Raw genomic sequence first — 19,242 nt, forward strand, 5'->3', positions numbered from 1 at the left:
GAACATTCATTCATGAAAAGGGTAAATATTAAATGAATGAAATGGTTTCCAAGTTTATAGAGGCAAGTTGTTTTGACTACCTAGTTTGTAGTGCTTAGTTTAGAAGTGGTTGAAACAGCTCCTAGGATAGTGAGCTCGACCCATGGAGGCAGGGAAAGAGGTTAGATCATCTATATTATGTATTTTCTTGCTCATTTTCATGGTTGGACTCTTGAGGGAGAAGCTATCATTGTATTTTTCACTTGTATCTCTGCAATTTTTGGCTAAGGAAGACCAGGGTTTTGCAGTCCTCTTTGGGATTCTTGTGGACTCATGTGTTGATGGTGTGTTTCTTAATGTACTTGTAAGTGTGTTTATGTGATTCATCTCCTTTCTTTACTTCTGCATATTAAACAAATGAAGTGTTAAAGTAAGAATTCATGCCTGCCATGCTCTGCTTTTAAGTTTGTTTAATTTCTATGTTTTCTACTGTCTAAAGAGAATTCAAAGTCATTGTTTGCTCTCTTTAGCTCCTCCTCTTTCATTCCTGATCACCCATATCAACTAAAGGCATCAATACTGTCTCCTACCTCGCCCCAAGGAACCCCCTGCAGAAACTGTGTCCAATCCCCTCACCCAAAATTGCATTTTTCTCAATTTGCCACCAAAAACCCTAAAAACTTCAAATCAACCTTTCTAATCAGTTTACTAGCCTAATATCAGTGTTACCGTATTGGTCATCTCATCCATTTGAAGATCTACCGAGATTGACCGGAGAGAGCCTTCTCCTGCCCCGTAGGGCTAGCTACGAGGCTGAATGGTTTGATGTTGCCTTGAGGTTTGCCTTTCTCAGCCTGAGGTGAAATTTCAAGCGCTAACAGGTATAATGAAGAAAAATTGATCGAGAGTGAGTCAAAAAACCTTACCACTCCCCACTGACAAAATTCAGCCCAAGGGTAGAACCCCAATCAGACTTGATCCCAGATCAAGTTGATGAACACCATGCATCCTAGACATAGGAAGTACAGCAGTACATGATGCATCCATCTGTAGTGCTATGGTCTCTATCCTCTTTTCCCAACTCATTAGCCAGATGAGAGGTACTTCCCATGAATCCCGGACTACAAGGGTATGATGTATGTTGCGGCATCTGTAGGAGAAGGTGAACCACTCATCCTGCTCATATGCCATAGGAGAAGGTGAACCACTCATCCTATACATATACATGTGTCATCAATCATAGGGGAAGCTGAACCACTCAGCCTATACACATGTCAACCATCATGGGTATCACAAGGGAAGGTGAACCATTCACCCTTTACACAGTGCACCGAGGGAGGAAGGAGAACCACTCACCCTTTACACAGTGCACCTATAGGGGAAGGTGAACCACTCACCCCATGTACCATATGTCTGGATAAAGTGGTACCTAATATCAATGTGCTTGGAGCAGTTGTGGAACATGAGATTCTTTGAAAGGCAAATCCCACTATGGTTATCACAATAGATCACGGTGGTATCCAGCACGTGCGCAAATAGCTCACTGAAGAGCTTCCTCAACCATACAACTTCATAATAGGCCATACTAGCTACAATGTATTTGGCCTCGGCGGTCCTTAGAGCAACCAATTTTCGCTTCCTACTCATCCAAGAAATCGAAGCAAACCCCGATGAGAAGCAACATCCAGACATGCTCTTTCGATCCACCATACTGCGTGCCCAGTTAGCATTCAAATATCCATGAAGCCTCAAATTCTTGGCAATGTATCTCAGCCCATAATTGATTCTGCCACGGACATATCTCAAGAGATTCTTAGTAGCAATCCAATGTATGCAATGAGGCGCAACCATAAATTGACTCAAAGTATTCACATTGAAGAATATGTTTGGACGGGAGTTTACCAAGAACATCAAGGCCCCACAAATTGTCGATACTCGAAAGGGTTTGCCAATTAGGGCCTAGCAACACTTCCACATATCTTGAAGTTGAGTTCCATCGGAGTAGACACAGACTTGCAAATCACCATCCCACATCTCTCTAGCAGCTTCATAATATATTTTCTTTTAAAAAGAAAAATCTCGCCTGGATTTTTCTAGACCTCCAGGCCTAGGAGGTAGTGCATCAATCCTATGTCCTTCATCTCGAACTCGGAAGTCAACTCCCTCTTGCATTGATAAATGAGAGGGTCTGCAACAGTCAGAAAGAGATCATCAACATAAAGGACCAAAATGAGAGGCATGTCCATTTCAACCTTGAAGTATAGGTTAGGATCAACATAGCTCCTTGTAAATCCCAGCTTCACAAGATAAATGTCAATCCTCTCATACCAAGAACTAAGGGCTTGCTTCAACCCATAGAGAGCTTTCTTCAACCTACATACATGTGTCCTTTGATATTCTACTTCAAACCCCTGAGGTTGTTCCAAGTAGAATTCCTCCTTAAGCGAGCCATGCAAGAAAACAGTCTTGACGTCCATTTGATGTATGCTTGATCCTTAATTGGCCGTGAGAGCAATAATAGATCGAATCGTGGTATATTGGACAAATGATGCAAATATCTCATCATAGTCCACTCCTTCCTTTTGAGAGAAGCCTCGAGCAACGAACTTGGGCCTGATATTTTTCAACACTCCCATCAGCTCCATGTTTAATTTTGTAAAGCCATTTAGAAGTGACCACAAACTTGTCCCTAAGTCTCGGCACCACGTCCTAGACATCATTCTTCATGATCGATTCATATTCCTCATTCATAGCATCCTTCCATACTTGATGCTTTACAGCTTCTTCGAACGTGCATGCTTCAGCTTGAACAGTAGTACTCATAGCAGTCAGGTACCCTTGATACCTATTTGGTTTCTTACTTTCGCAGAATATCCCTCTTGGAGGAGTATGTCTTTCAACATCTTCGAGAGTATCTTTGAGCCATAGAGGTATTTTCCTTGAGGTAGAAGGATCACCAGGAGGTGGATCGATATGATCCATTGGACCATCAATATCGGGCATAGGCTCATCTGTCGGAGGTTCATCTTGTTTTCAATGGCATCATCATCATCATCCTTTCTTGGAATAGGAAGATTTCTTGCTTTCCCAAGGGTAGTGTCTTCATTAAATGTGACATCATGACTTACTTCCACATCTCTTTGACCAAGCACAAAGATCTCATATGCCTTTGAATTTTCACTGTAACCAACGAATATACCATTCTTCCCAGATGCTTCCAACTTGTTTCTTTTCTCTTTAGGCACACGAAAGTACACGAGACAACCAAACATTCTAAAATGAGAAACATCAGATATCTTACTAGTGAAAGCTTCCTCGGGTGTCCTGAAATCCAATGCTTGATGTGAGCTCCCATTTTGAACATAAACAGTAGTGTTGGGAGCTTCTCCCCATAAGAAGCTTTGGTAGGCCTTAATAACGGAGCATGGCATGGGTGGCTTCCATGATTGTTCGATTACTCCTTTTAGCTACGCCATTTTGCTCAGGAGTGTATGGAACAATTCTCTCCCTCTTAATGCTAGCCCCTCTACAAAAGTCACTGAATTCATTTGATTCATACTCGGTTACATTATCTGTCCTTAATATCTTGATCTTCTTCCATGTTTGAGTTTCTACCAATGTTTTGAAAGAACATAACCATTTTAATACTTCAGCCTTCTTCACGAAATAGATCCATGTTTTGCGAGAGCAGTCATCCACAAAGATTGCCTAATATAAGTATCCTCCCAACGATGTTATAGGAAACATACTAGATAGTTCAAAATGGACCAATTCGAGAATATTGGTTGTCTCACTTTCACTAGAAGGGAATGGTCCCTTTGTAAGTTTCCCAGCTGCACAACCCTGACAAACAACTTCATGGTTCATATCAAACTCGAGCATACCTGTGACCATCTTCCTTACCCCAAGTAAGCCTTTGTAATGTAAGTGGGCAAGCTTATGATGCCATAGCTCAGATTGAAGAGAAGTATTGCTTGCCAAAGCTCCCAATGGACTTCATCCAACTTGGTAAAGACCATCCACCCTAAATCCAAGAGTAAATGCCTCTTTAGGGTTTCTTTGCCAAATACATACCTTTCCATCAATGAATGCTACCTTGAAGCCTTTATCTTCCATCACAGAAATAGACACCAAGTTCTTCCTCAAATCGAACACATACAATACTTCTTGTAGATGAATGGTTTGACCTTGATTTAAGTGAAGAGTGGCACTACCTATCCCTTTCACGAGGTAGGTGGCATTATCTCCAAGTATGATTTTCAAATTAGTCTTCTTTTTAACCAAATTTGAGAGGGCCTCCTTGTACCTAGTGAAGTGTCTTGAGGCTCCACTATCAATCAACCAATGATCCAACGTATCCAAAGGAGAGGCAGTAGATAAATCAGAAATAAGATAAAGCTCATCCTATTTTTCTACAACATTACTTCCATCATACTCGACATTTCTTGTCCCCTTGGGAGGTCGACCATTTATTTACATTTCAAACAGTGGAAGCATTCCTCTTTCCTTTTTTGTTGAACCTGTTGTTCCTTTGATTACCATTGCCTTTCAAATTGTTGTGGTTGATGTTGTCGTCATCCCTTGGAGAATTCTTCTTGTGAGGACACTCTCTAACACAATGGTCAAACCTATTACAATTGTAGCACCATCCTTTTCTTCCTTCTTTGAATCCTTTCTTGGATTCTTGACCGAAAGCAATAGATTAATTTCCATTTGAAGGTTTGTCTCTCTCCATCAGCCTAGTTTCCTCTTGAGTGCTTCTAGCCAATAACTCATCAAAACTAGGTATCCTTACATTGTTGAGAATGGTAGTGACAAATACATCCCATGGTCTTGGAAGACCTCCAAGAGCAATGAGAGAGAGCTCCATGTCAGAAATAACTTCTCCAATAGATAGCAAGTCATTCTTGATTTGAGTTATTCTCATGAAGTAGGATCGAATAGACTCCCCTCTATTCATCTTGATATCCTTCAACTTGTTTTTGAGAAAGAGGATTTGATTTGCATCCCAAATCAGAAATATAGGCAACATAATGATTTTGAATACAGTCAACAAAAATTTTCTTTGCTTTCACCTCACCTTTTCTATACGTTCTCTTAGCAGCAGTCGGTGCATTTGAAGGAGGTTCCACCACTTTTCCCTACATATAGTCCAATACTTCACGTTCCTCAAGTCCAAAGTCATCTTCCATGCATGATAGTTAGATTTATCATTGAGCTTGTCCTCAGTCTTGAAGTAAAAAGTAGAAGCCATTGACATTTGTCCAATAGATCTCTCTTAGTGATTTTTTTTGTCTCTTGCTTCGGCTTTGTCTTTATCTAGGCTCTAATTCCATGTTAATTTTAGTTAACAATGGTATTTTCTATGCTTAGCACAATTACTTCAATGTTCCCTTAGCAGCCCAGTGACAATTTCCAATTTCGTTTTCCAACAGTAATCTCAAAAACCATAAATCACATTGACAGTAATTGTAGATAGAACATGTGTGAAAATTCTATCACTGCAATATCTTATTTACTTATCCTACTTATTCTTCAATAAGTTATTTATGAAATTCCTTCAATAAACATTAAAATAAATTATGTTGCAGATATCACACCGTAATACAGAAACAAACATATGTACAAGAATCAACACATTGACACAGATATTTTGGACAATAGTCCCTGGAAACACCTAATGTGGGAAAACCAATGCAGCAAGGTAGGATTTTATTATTCAGCAATTCTTCAATACAACAAGGTGCCAAACTTGCTTACCCACAGAGAGAAAAATTCTCCAGCACTTCTCCTAGTCCCAGCGTCAGCTTGGCTGACCTCTGTGTGGCTCCCATACACTCTGCATCAGCCCTTGCTTGACTACATCAGCCCTAGGCCTCTCTACGTCACCCAAGCAGGCCCTCTAGTGACTGCGCAGTCTCCTGCTGCCTCTGCATCTGCCACTCTTGCCTCAGTGCTGGTCTCTAGTGGTTGAACCCTTCGCTCTGTTCTGTACGTGTTGCCTCCTGACTGTTCACTTGACCACTAGTTCGAATTTCTCAGCTAACCCGACTCCAGAAATTGAACTGACTGGTCTCTCTCAGTCCTCCAAGTGACCCTCAAGCCTCCTCTTATACTTTTCTGGTTTACACATCAACGACCGAGATTAAGTCCCTAATCAACAACTAAGATTAACTCTGGCTTGATCCATGACTTTTATACCCTTCTACCACAGTTTTATATTAATTCACATTAATATTTTATTTTCCTGCAATTTAGACTTAGGGACTCTATTAAAAATATTAATTATTTTAATATCTCCCAAACTATTTAGAATCTGCCCAAACCATTTCTAGGTATTGGAGATCTCATGTGCTTTAGCCTCTCCACCAATTTTCGTGGCTAGAGCACAGCTGATGCTACCCCAAATCAACACTCCCTCTTAGCGAGGATTGTGCTCTAGTAATACTCCTCACTGAGTATCACCCTGATCATCCAGCATCGGTCCCTGTGCTGATGCTAAGCCTCACTACCCAACATCCTCTGCTTTGTTGCATCATCTACTGCTGCCCACGGCACTACTACTGCCATTGTTGCATCTGTACAACAACTCTGTCTGCATCCACACTGTTGCTGGTCCTTTCTCCCAACACTGCATCCGCACTGCAACTCCCTCTGCATCCACGTTGTTGCTGGTCCTTTCTCCCAACACTGCATCCGCACTACAACTCCTCCTACATCCGTGTTGTTATCACTCCTATTTTTGCTACTGCAACGGGTTCTTTACCATCCCCATCTTTTCCCTGAAGTAGTCAAACTTTGTCCTTCCAAGGGCGTTGGTGAGGATGTCCACCACCTATTCTCTTGTAGGAGTGTAGCTCAACTGTACAGCTCCTCGTTGGACACAGTCCCTGACAAAGTGACACCGAATATCAATATGCTTCGACCTATCATGAAACAATGGATTCTCAGAGAGCTTAATGCAACTCTGATTATCGCACATGATCCAGGTCGCCTCCATATTCCTTCTGAATAGGTTGAAAAGCAGTTTTCTAAGCCATATGGCCTCACACGAAGTTGTGCTTGCCGTCATATATTCTGCCTCAGATGATCTCAGAGCCACATACTTTTGTTTCCTACTGCACCACGAGATCATTCCTAATCTAATGTTGAAACGGTACCCAGAGGTACTTTTCCGATCCATTGAACTTCCTGCCCAATCTGCATCAGCAAATCCACTCAATCTGATATCCTTACTCCTGGTGTACAAGAGTCCATAAATGACTATTCCCTGTAAATACTTGAGAACATGTTTGGTTGTTGCCCAGTGCGCCCTCTTCGGTTCCACCATGAACTGACTGAGGGTGTTGACAGCATAGCAAATGTCTGCCCTGGTACTGACCAGATACATCAGGGACCCTATGAGTTCCCTGTATAAGGTGGGATCAACATCCTTGTCTTCTGATGCACAATCTTCTTCTACTTGGTGATCGTTGGAGTAGCCATAGGTCTACAGTCCTCCATCCAGAATCTCTTTAGGATTTCTGTAGCATATTTCCCTTGCCCAAGGAAGATCCCTCCCATTTGCTGCCAAACTTCCAACCATAGGAAATAATGCATTCGTCCCAAATCCTTCATATCGAATTCTGTGGCTAGATTCTTCTTGCAGTCCCCGATGATTCTGGATGATCCTGTCAAAAAGAGATCATCCACATACAATACTAAGATTAGCGGCTCATTCTCTACAACCAGATAGCAGAGATTTGGATTTGCGTGACTCTTGACAAATCCCATCTTCTGCAAGTAGCCATCGATTCGACCATACCATGCTCTAGGTGCCTATTTCAGCCCATACAAGAATTTCTTCAACCTGCATACATGAGACTTATTCTTATGTGTCTCAAAGCCCTCTGGTTGTTCAATGTATACCTCTTTTTCTATTACCCCGTTCAGAAAAGTCGTTTTGACATCCATCTGATGAATCTCCCATCCCATCTGAGCTGCAAGACATATCACGATCCTAATAGACGTATATCTGGCTACCAAGGCGAAGGTCTCCTTGTAGTCAATTCCTTCCTTTTGACCATACCCCTTAGCCACAAACCTGGCCTTGTATTTCTCAACACTATCATTTGCAGCGTATTTGATCTTATAGATCCATCTCGAACATACCACTGATCTGTCTTGAGGCCTTCGCACTACCTCCTAGACATCGTTCACCATTATGGAATTGTACTCCTCTACAATCGCGTCTAGCCAAACCTAATGTTGAGTTGCCTCCTTCAAACTAGCAGGCTCCCGATCCTAAGCTACCAATGCCTGATATCTATCTGGTTGTTTTCTCTCCCTCTTAATGTTTCTTGGCGCACCGTGAAGTCCTTTGCATCTCGCAAAATCTAACGAAGTTCCCTGCTAGTTCTTCCTTTGCCAGCAGGTGCTTCTATTAACTCCTCCTCCTCATCCTTAGAATCTTCCGGACCAGAGGAAGAATTTTTTACTTCTGTTGGTTGAAGAGGCTTAACCAGCGACTCATCTTTTGACTGCTCCTCAAAAGGCATCTCACGAGATTTTCTGAAAGCCCTGTCCTCTATGAACTTTACATCTCGTTGAACTTCTACCTTCCTACTCCTTGGAAGGTAGATTCTGTATGCCTTGGCGTTCTCGCTATATCCCACCAGATATCCCTTTTCTGTAGTTTGATCCATTTTCTTTCTCTTTTGCTCTAGCATGCAGAAATATGTTAAACTCCCAAATATCCTAAAATGACTGACTTCAAGTGTCTTCCCTGTGAAAAATTTCTCTGGAGTAATCTTGCCCAATGCCCAATGAGGAGTCATGTTCTGAACATAGACTGTTGTGTTGCATGCTTCCGCCCACAGGAATTTCGGCATATCTTGCTCATACATCATGGCCCTAGTTGCTTCTACAATAGTCCTGTTCTATCTTTCTGCTACTCCATTCTGCTCCGGATTGTAGGGAGTTGTCCACTCTCTTCTGATGCCCTCCTTAATGCAAAAAACAGTGAAGTCCTTATCAACATACTCTCCACCATTATCTGAGAGCAAAACTTTTATTTTCTTCCCAGTCAGATTCTCCAGCAGAGCCTTGAACTCTTTGAATCGACAAGAAACCTTGTCCTTGGTCTTCAGAAAATAAATCCAAGTTTTCCTTGAGTGGTCATCAATGAAGGTAAGGAAATACTCGGCACCACTTAGAGCTTTCACAGACATAGGTCTGCAGATATCTGAGTGTATCAATCCTAGTACACTCTTGGCCCTGTGTTTTCTCCTAGGAAATGCGGCCTTGGCATACTTTCCTAGAGTGCATCCTCTACATACATCATCTCGTTCAGTACTCAGATCCGGAACTCCTGTTACACTACTCCTGAGAATTCGCAAAGCTCCATGGTGCAAATGACCCATTCTTCTATGCCATAGTTCATTCAAGTCCTTGTATCCATGAGTGCCTATTAGTGCCATTGGTGATTCTAGTTGTAATCTATACAACCTATTACTTTTGATCCTGATCCGCACTTTCTTTTTCCAGCTCAGGTGCTTGACGTATATCGTCTCCTTGATGAAGTAGACATCATAGCCCTTGCCTTGAAGCTGCAACACAGAAAATAAGTTCATCCCCAATCCTGGTGTACATGCACCACATTTGTAGCACGGAACTGTTCTCCTGATTCTGTTTGAAAAATGATGGTACCCTTCCCTACTGGAGTACACTTTGCCTTGTTCCCCATGGTGATCTGAAAATTCATCTTCTCTTCTCGATATTCTAAGAAACATTCCCTGATTCCCGTCATATGCCACGAGGCTCCACTGTCTATATACCACACTTCTGATGATGCAGAACTAGTCATACAAGCCACTTCTTCTTCCAGCCTGGAAGCCAACATAGAGAAATCAAAGTCTCTTTCTCTTGTGCAATCTTCTAAAAATCTGTGCGAGTCCCCTGACGTGGATGCCTCTGCATCGTGGTCTCGACCCATAACTGATTTTCCCTTCCTGTCTCTGATTACTTGCTCTGATACCATGTGAAAATTCTATCACTACAACATCTGATTTACTTTTCCTACTTATTCTTCAATAAGTTATTTATGAAATTCCTTCAATAAACATTAAAATAAATTTTGTTGCAGATATCACTTCATAATACAGAAACAAACACGTACAAAAATCAACACATTGACACAGATATTTTGGACAATAGTCCCCGGAAAAACCCAATGTGGGAAAACCGGTGCAGCAAGGGACGATTTTATTATTCAACAATTCTTCAGTACAACAAGGTACCAAACTAGCTTACCCATAAAGAGAAAAAATCTCCAACACTTCTCCTAGTCCCAGCGTTAGCTTCGCTGACCTCTGCGTGGCTCCCAGACACTCTGCGTGAGCCCTGGGCCTCTCTGCATCACCCACGCAGGCCCTCTAGTGACTGTGCAATCTCCTGCTACCTCTGCGTCTACCTGAAATGCCATGCGTCTACCTCTCCTGCCTCAGCGTTGGTCTCTAGTGGCTGATCCCTTCTCTCTGTTCCGTACTTCCTGCCTCCTGACTACTCACCTGACCACTAGTTCGAATTTCTCAGCTAAACCCACTCCAAAAATTGAACTGACTGGTCTCTCTCAGTGTGTCCTCCAAGTGACCCTCAAGCCTCCTCTTATACTTTTCTCGTTGACACATCAACGGCCGAGATTAAGTCCCTAATCAACAGCTAAGATTAACTCTGGCTTGATCCATGACTTTTGGACCCTTCTAACACAGCTTTATATTAATTCACATTAATATTTTATTTTCCCGCAGTTTAGACTTAGGGACTCCATTAAAAATATTAATTATTTTAATATCTCCCAAACTGTTTAGAATCTACCCAAACCATTTCTGGGTATTGGAGATCTCATGTGCTTTAGCCTCTCCACCAATTATCGTGGCTAGAGCACATCCGATGCTACCCCAAATCAACAACATGAACAATAAAAGCAGAAGACAAGACAAGACAATAGAACACCAAATTTGGCAGATGCCAAGGAAAAACCCCAAGATGGGGAAAACACTTTGATCAATTCTTCTTATTATTATATCAAATGTTTAGCAGAGAGAGAGAGATTACAATAAAGTCAAAATTGACTTGCCAAATGATGATTAATGCAGCTTTGTCCAATATCAAAATTTTTGCATCAACCAACAGCCCTAACTTGAAAGTCAACGCTTGTCAAAGCACCAACAAAATCTCCTCAAAGCAGCTCAGTCATACCCAGTCAAACTCATCCTGATAAGGTGGTCAAAGTTACACCAAAACAATCCTTAAAATAGCGGTCAACACTGGTCAAACTTTGTGGTCAACTCTGTGGTCAGCCCTGCGATCAATGCTATGATATGTTTAGACTCAAAGTCAACAAAATGCCTTGGTTCATGTACCAATAGATGTGGCCTACCAAAACGAAATTCAAGCACAAAAACCGCAGTCAAAGGAGGTCAAACCACCTGTGGTCAACATTGGTCAAACCTACAACAGTGTCTGAATTTTGAAATTCCTGCCCTGTCAAACTTGCAACAGTGTCTGAATTTTGAAATTCCCACCCTGTAATTCGTCCTATAATTTGTCCTTCTACTGCCACACGTGTGAGGAAAAGAGATGCCCAATAAGCTATACGAACCAATCAGATGATGAGAGAGAAGAATGTGTGAGTGAGTGAGGTGCCAAATGTGGATGGAGGTCTCTTATATTTATAAAAATCATTGAGAGTCAAGAGACACGTCCATTGGGCTTCATGAGCCTACATGATGATGTGGCCGACCTTGACAATTTACACGTGTGGGCATAAATTCAAAAACACATTTATGCTTGTCCAATTTTGATGAACATTAGGTCGGTTTTGGTCCTCGCAAAAAGAGAAATTCAATGCAATCATCATCTCCATCAAATGAGTTGTCCAAAGTGGAATTTGGCTTAAGTTGCCAATTTTAGCATTAATTCTCTACTGAATAATATTTTATAAGTTATTACTTCATTAACCAGTGGCTGCATTAACTATTTTCACAGGTATCTTGCATTAGTTGCTAGGTTTAGAGAAGCATTCTAACTTGATTGATCAAGTAGGTATACGTCGATCTTGAGGGTTATTATGTGTATCTAGCCTCTATTAATTTAATAACTTGATCTTAAGTGTGTAGAGACTCTATGGTATTCAGATCTTGGGCGCGAAAGGAAGTCTTCAATTGGACTAGCCAACTCCCAAGACAAGAAGTTTAAGAGCCCACTTTGTTAAATTCCAAGGTTTATCTAACGATTGGTTTTACAGAGATCTTGGCGATTGCTCACTTACAAAATTATTTCTCTCATCTATTTTAAGTTTATATGTGTATTAATTGAATAGATTTGCTTATAAAAGCCATAATCATTGTCAATTTGTAAATTATTCTTGTAAATTATTTTTCTCTAACCCTTGTGCATATTTATCCATTTTGTCTATAGCCATTAAGGTTTTGAGTTTGATTTTCTTGTAGATCTAAAGAGAATGTCTAGGGTTTCTTCTTGAACTCGTTTGGAGATGGATATACAAAGGATCAAGGAAGAAATTGATTTTAGAGGGTTTTAGGCTTTAGCCCTCACCTAGCCTAGAGAGCTAGGGTTTGGGCTCAACATCTCACCTTTTAGAGGGTCGTCTAGCTTCTCTTCAGGGCCACAAGGGTTTTAGGCCTCTAAAGGGCTCCCCAAGGATTTGATCTTCATTCTTGTCGCGTCTTTTCATCAAGTGAAATTCATTCAAGGGAGGCCTCTAGGGTTTAAGCCCTTGTTCACACTTCAAAAATCATTTTTAACAAAGGTTTGAGCTTGAAAAGTAAATAATTTTGTATTTATTCTCTCTATCTTTTCCATCAAAATTTGACTTGGGTATGGCTTTGCATGCTTATAGATCAAATTTTTGGGCTCAAGTTTAATTGCAAGGCTTGTTGTGGCTAGCCGCTTGGGTCATTGGCTATTCTAGGCCCAGTCGCATGCCTTTTTCCTTGGCTGCAAACCTACTAGAGTCTTTTTCTTGTTGCATATGATTAAAAGACTAATCCTTGGGGTTTTGCAGGCCTAAATCCATCATTTGCAAGGGTTATGACACTTGGTTTTGGGCTTGTAACTAGCCATTCAGATCTTATCACATGGAGGTTGCTTTGAGGGCTAGCCGCAAGGCCTAGAGGCCTCATCTAGCTTACCCGCAAGGCTTTTCAAGGTTTGCTCATAGCCTCGTTTTATTTCAAAACTAACACTTCTTGTGTGTAGAGGTATTCCGCCATTGTTACAAGGACTTTTTCACTGGTTTCTGGCAAGCGCTTTTCCCCTTGACATTTCATTGTGACATATCATATTTCAAAGGTAAGCCATAGGTCTAGGAGGCCTCATCCCTCCTAGCCGTGAGCCTTGAGGAGGCTGAATACCATTCATATTTGAAGCTACTCTTTCAAAGGGTTATCACATTAAAAAATTTAGTAACAAAAGGCTTGAAATAATTAAAATTGATCACATTTAACCCATAAAAAATTTAAACAATTTTTCTAACCTTTTCCTCTTGCTTGGTAGTGGGCTCTAGTTCAATGATCTATCTTGGTCGTGAGGATCTCTTGAGGTTTGGTGCAAGTGGTTTATCAGTGAAGCACATTTCTTATCTTCTTGTGCCTTCATCTTTGGCATTTGATAGCTTGAGGAGTAGTGGTCGATATTAGAAGTGCTTGTAATTTTTGTGATCTCCTTAGAGTGTTGGGAGGAACCTCTACCTTCTTCATTCTTTTGGTTTAGATACTAACTCTTTCTCTTGCTCTCTTTTTGTCTATATTGGCATTTCATTAGTTAGATCCAACCTCTTAATTGTATCTTCTCATTAAATCATTGTTAGCAATCTCATTTGTCATTGGTTACTTGCGTTTGTGTCATTAAAATTTTCACTTGTTTCCATTATAAAATCATAAAAGTGAAGACTATCATAACAAACACTATAACTAAGGCATTTGAAATTGTTGTCAATTGTTTCATTGAGTAATCCTAAAGTGCTTCATTGATCCATTATTGAAATATTGTCATCGTGTGTTTTAAAGTGGATTTAATAAGCTCGGTTATAAGTGGTTTATATCTCTTACATTGAAGCACATTGCCATTACTGTATCTCTTTGAAGCTATCTAATTTTATCATCATTTGCATTATCATTCTAATCTAGTTTTGCATCCTTAAAATTTACCTTCAAGCATAAGCTTGGTTGATAGAAAGTTAGGACCACCTTCTTCCCACTAATTTGAGAAGCTTGAACCTCGCTCAATGGTTAAAATAGGTGACCTTGCAGTTCTCTTATGGGCAATCCCTTGTAGGAACAAAGACACCTGGGTCATTAGAACTGTTGGGTAGGTATCGTTAATGAGGCCTTAGCCTCCTTCCTCAAGACTTTTTTCTACAACCTTATGTGAGACTCACTTCAAAACAATTGAGGAGAAGGCTTTCATCTAGATTAGGCATCTAAATTAAAATTGACCAAGATCTTGAATCTCGCATTAAATAGATCTTCTATTTATCATTGATCAATTGGTAATTGGAATCATGAGCTCAAATCTATAATTGGAAGCATTACATTATTGTTCGTCATTTCAAGTTCATTGTTTTTGAATATCATACTTACTTGGAACCACAAGTTTTTCCTTGCAATTATTATCTAAGGTTTATTGCTCATATCTCTGATTATCTTGATCTTTTTCTTATACTAACATTTTCTCATTGCAGCATTGTTTATCTTTCATTATTTTGCAATTTCTTTCATTTATTTGGACATTATTATCATGACATTGGTCTCTTATTATTCCATCTTAAGTGTCATACTGACCTAATTGAATCTGTCTACCTCACATTGCTCGATTCAATAATCTAACTTGCCATCTAATCTTAACCCAAGTGTAACAGCCCTGGTGAAAAATTTCATGTAATACGAGTTAATAAAGGTAAAATAAGACCACAGTTAAGGGACACTTATTTCAAGTTGAATGTTGGGCAAAGATATCCTAGTGGGCATCACTACATGTGTGTTTTGGCCAAGGAAAATTGGCAAAGGCTAAGGCAAAGGCATTAAAAGGCAAAAAGGCATTTTTGCCACATTTATTAATGAAAATAGAGGAAATTAAGAGAAAAGTAAGGTCAAAGGTCAAAGGTTGCATGTGAGGAGGAAATTGAAGGAAAATAGTGGAAAATGAAGAAAATAGAGGCCTCATTAATAAAAAGGCTTGAGGATCAGTGGGCAACCTTTTGTTAGTTCAAGTTTGGAGCTCTCTCATTATTCTCTCTCTCTCTCTCCCTCTCTCTCTCTCACTTTTGGTCACTTAGAGTTTTCTTGGAGCACTCGAACTTTGGATCAAGGAAGGAAAAGCAAGGAAAGGAAAGGAAAGCAAGGATCAAGCAGCTTTAGTAGGAATACTTGCAGGTAACCTTTTGCATGTCTGATTTCCTAACTGGTTTGGACATGCATGGCTTTGCATCTTGGTGTATGGTTCTCTTGCTGTCGATGGCATGGTTTTGTCAGGTTATGACAGTGGTTTTCAGCCTAGCCTTGCTTTTTCTGGATGCCATGGTGTTGGGATGTTTATTTCAGTTTTGAGCTTTGGTTTGCCGAATGGATTTCAGAATCCGGGGCGGAGGTGGTCTCAATGTTCATTCCCAAAGGCCTAGGAATCCCTTGACCGGTTTTGGTGGGATACACAGTAAAACCTAATGGAGAAGTCTCGATTTAGGGTCTACTAATCCAGGTTTGGACTGCAGTAAAGCCTAAGAGACTGGTCTCGGTTTAGGGCCTAGTGATCCGGGATTGGATTGCCATAAAGCCTAAGAAACAAGAAAATGGAAAATTCCTCGAGGATAGTGATGGATTCCAAATGGCATTCCAAGTTCGGTTCAGTTGTGATTGGAGCACCAGTTTTGGTGTGATCACGGTTTGGTGAGAGTGCAGGTGGTTTAACCTCTGGATTCCCTCAGTTGTTATTGGATTGGTTGTTCTATGAGATCCCACATTCATGCTTGGAATATGGCACGGGGGTGACTGGCTGAAAGAGAGATTTGATTCATCCAAGTCTATGGTCAGGTGGTACGTGGAAGTCCCAAACCTGGTCGGATCTGCCTATGATCAATAAAAGCTAGGTTCTCTTACCTTTGTACTTGTTTACATGTGGATTTAGTGGCTGTCATATCTCTAATATTTATATGGTTTAATGTTGGTTATAAGCATGGTTATGTGACAGATTCATGTCATGGTTATTTCATGTATTTACTTGTAATTGTTAAATGGATGGATGCAAGACCTAATTGATGATATAATAGTCCCACATAGAAGGAGGTGATCCTTCTGGTTATGTTTCATAAGTTCTTTCATGTTGAAGAATCTAGGGCAAGTACGATTAATGTGATTCTTCTTGACTTGATAACTATTTGTGAGGGATTTTTCATTTTCGTATTAGCACAATTTTCTCTTTGACATTATTAGAGTGTGCGTTACTTATTTCATCAAATAGCCACCAAAACAAAGAGACAAGAACACAAGAGGTTGGCATCCTACCAGGGCCAAAACCTCTCCCTCTTGGAGAGAAAACCTGCACATAATTCTTCTTATAGAGATTCCAATTGACGAACATGACCATGACCCTAGACCTAGATCAGCCTCCCCAAGACCAAGACATCAATCCTCTTGTTGGCCACTGCTGAGATCTTCATTTTCACTGCACCATTGAGATCTTTGTTACTGTTTCAATACCATTATTGCACCTTTACCAAGATATTCATGACGAGATCATTATTGTTGTTCTATTGTTCACATTTTCACTGAGATCTTTTACAGTTCTGAAATCATCATTAATACTATGAGATCTCGATATTGAGATATATATAAATATATCTATGACAGCTTCCTTGAGATCCTTTCGTGATCAATACTTGCACCGAGTTCATGACTTCGTTTAGTTCATGTCGAGACAGAGCATGCTTGCACTGAGATCATGCTTAGTTCATTTTGCACCGAGATTTATGTTGAGCCTATTGTTATGTTGAGAGTGTGTCCACAAGCATGCCGAGACAGAGGAGTTGCTTCAGTGAAGAATGTCAAGATAGTGAGGAGACCAAAACTATAGGAAGGTCGGAACTGTGATCACCGTAGCTGAGTTCTCTTCATTGCACCGAGATCATAATTGCGTCCTCCTGTCATCATAGATATGTTGCGTCTAAGTGTGCTCACTGCCTGCTATGAGATCCTTATTATATAACCCATCCAAAGAACTGAGATTGCAAGGTCCTTTTGTTTGCTCACTTTGATTTTATTGAGAACTTTAGAGACACCCAAGATATGTAGCTTATACCCATGAAAATCACAGAGGAAATCGATCTCTTCTTTTCTTACTTTTGCACAGACCTTACAGGGTATATATAGTAGATTCATTCTCCATAATAGGCTGACTTGAACCATTAAAAAGGTGTTTCATTTATGCAAGTCAACATGACTGATCTTGCTTCGTTTTGTTGGCCGACTACATCAAGAGGATTATGCTTTCTTTGGAGGGATAATCTTGGCATAGTGTACACTTGTATACATTAGACATGAGCTCAACAAGAGCGTGATATTGACTTTGACTCTTTGACTGTTCTAGACTCATGAATGAACAAGAAACTCATTCGCATAATAATATTTCTTTTTCTTGACAAGTACAAATATCAAAATTACATTTACAAATATCGAACCTAGTTACACTTTTCTTCAACATTTCAGCCATTTATGCTCTGTCTGTATCCTAGACCTGTAGGTTGCATTGATGCCAAGTGTTTAACAGAATGTCAGTCCCGGCTGGGGATGCTCAGGCCTAGTCCTGAGGATGATTTTGATTTATCAACATTGTTATCATGGCTTTGAATGATTCTAAGGGTTGTAGCAAGTTCTGCACAGAGGTCGAGATTCTGGGCTAGAAAAGTGGCTCAAATCTCGGGGTCGCTGACACAGATTTGCTGAGAAAAATCCATAGTCACTGGCACAGAGGCCTATGAGAGCGACTTTGAGTTGTTGGTCATTGTTTTGCCTATATCATGAGAGCGACTCTGGGTTAAAATGCTTAAATCAGCAGTGGGACTCAAGGACAGGCTATCTGAGTGGCATACATGTCTCCTGAGGGTGTTGTTGCTGATGTGGATGGGTTTGTTTGATTAGTTTTGTCGATTCCATTTCCTCGAGGTCACCTAGGAGATTGAATCCCTTAGTAACCTCTCATCACATGTTTGCCCAGCTGGCTGGTTGCTTGGGTGAGCCTAGGAGGAGGGGGTGTTACATCAAGTTACTAAGAGAAGTGATTATCTTGCCTCTTGATCTCGTAGACTTGTTGATTTAAACAAGTTTCCCCTTAGTTTTTTATCTTTCAGGGACTACTCCCCTAAGCCCTTAGCTTGCCTAGGCGAGAGCTTAAACGGAGAGAGTAGGGATCAGAGTGACCACCCCTACTCTGAGCATTGCGCCTTAAAGATATACCTTGTGGGGTTGGAAACTTTACCCACACTTAGGTGTACACTTGGGCAACAACGGGTCCCAAACTAATGCGTAAATCCATAATAAAATAAGTATAATCAACACATACGAAATGTTTGATGTTCATTAAAGATTGTCAATTGACATTATATTTTGATAGTGGTATTTAGTCACCATAGGATGTATAATTGTGTGTCTGGCAATCCCCCACTCAAACCATTATTAATACTATTAATATTGTAAACAAGTAATACCCAAATTACAGTTCCATAACGATAATGAAAACATATAGTATTATATATGATAAAGGTATTAAGAAAACGAATCTAGAGACGATGCAGTGGTAGAAATTATTTCATGAGTTGTACCTTGAACGCACATATAAGTTACTAACAATTTCTAAAAGAGAACTAACGACCAATATTGTCAACAATAGATGTGACATTGTGCCACTGGAAGATAAAACAGGTCAGGATAATTCCACATGTAACTTCCAAGAAAACAGTGATTATAGTCCAACCAATACATGTGCTAAAAGGAAATACCTTGTTTATGTCTGATATCATGTAAAACTGTGATTCAAACTTTGTGTCATAAATGCGGTTATTAAGTAACGGAACATGTGGTGTCACATCACATGCCTCAGACAATGTAAACTTGTACCTGTTACCAATCAAGTCTATCTCAATAGCCAATATGCTTGCTCCAAGGAAAAAAAAGGAATGAATCATTCTGCATGGAAAAATAATAGAAATAAATA

General features: G+C 40.3%; 1 protein-coding gene across 2 annotated transcripts in view; it reads right to left on the reverse strand.

Moving 5' to 3' along the window:
• The window catches only part of TPP2 (tripeptidyl peptidase ii), a 531,975-nt gene that overhangs the window by 185,753 nt on the left and 326,980 nt on the right, over nt 1-19,242 (reverse strand). For both annotated transcript variants that reach the window (XM_089443702.1, XM_089443703.1), the window contains one exon: nt 19,028-19,145. In XM_089443702.1, coding sequence (XP_089299828.1) covers nt 19,028-19,145 — 118 coding nt within the window. The remainder of the gene's footprint in view (nt 1-19,027; nt 19,146-19,242) is intronic.

This window comes from Pinus tabuliformis, chromosome 9 (genome assembly GCF_031772625.1).
Source record: "Pinus tabuliformis cultivar Carrire ecotype Pingquan chromosome 9, CPIR1, whole genome shotgun sequence".
In the NCBI taxonomy this organism is placed as follows: Eukaryota; Viridiplantae; Streptophyta; class Pinopsida; order Pinales; family Pinaceae; genus Pinus; species Pinus tabuliformis.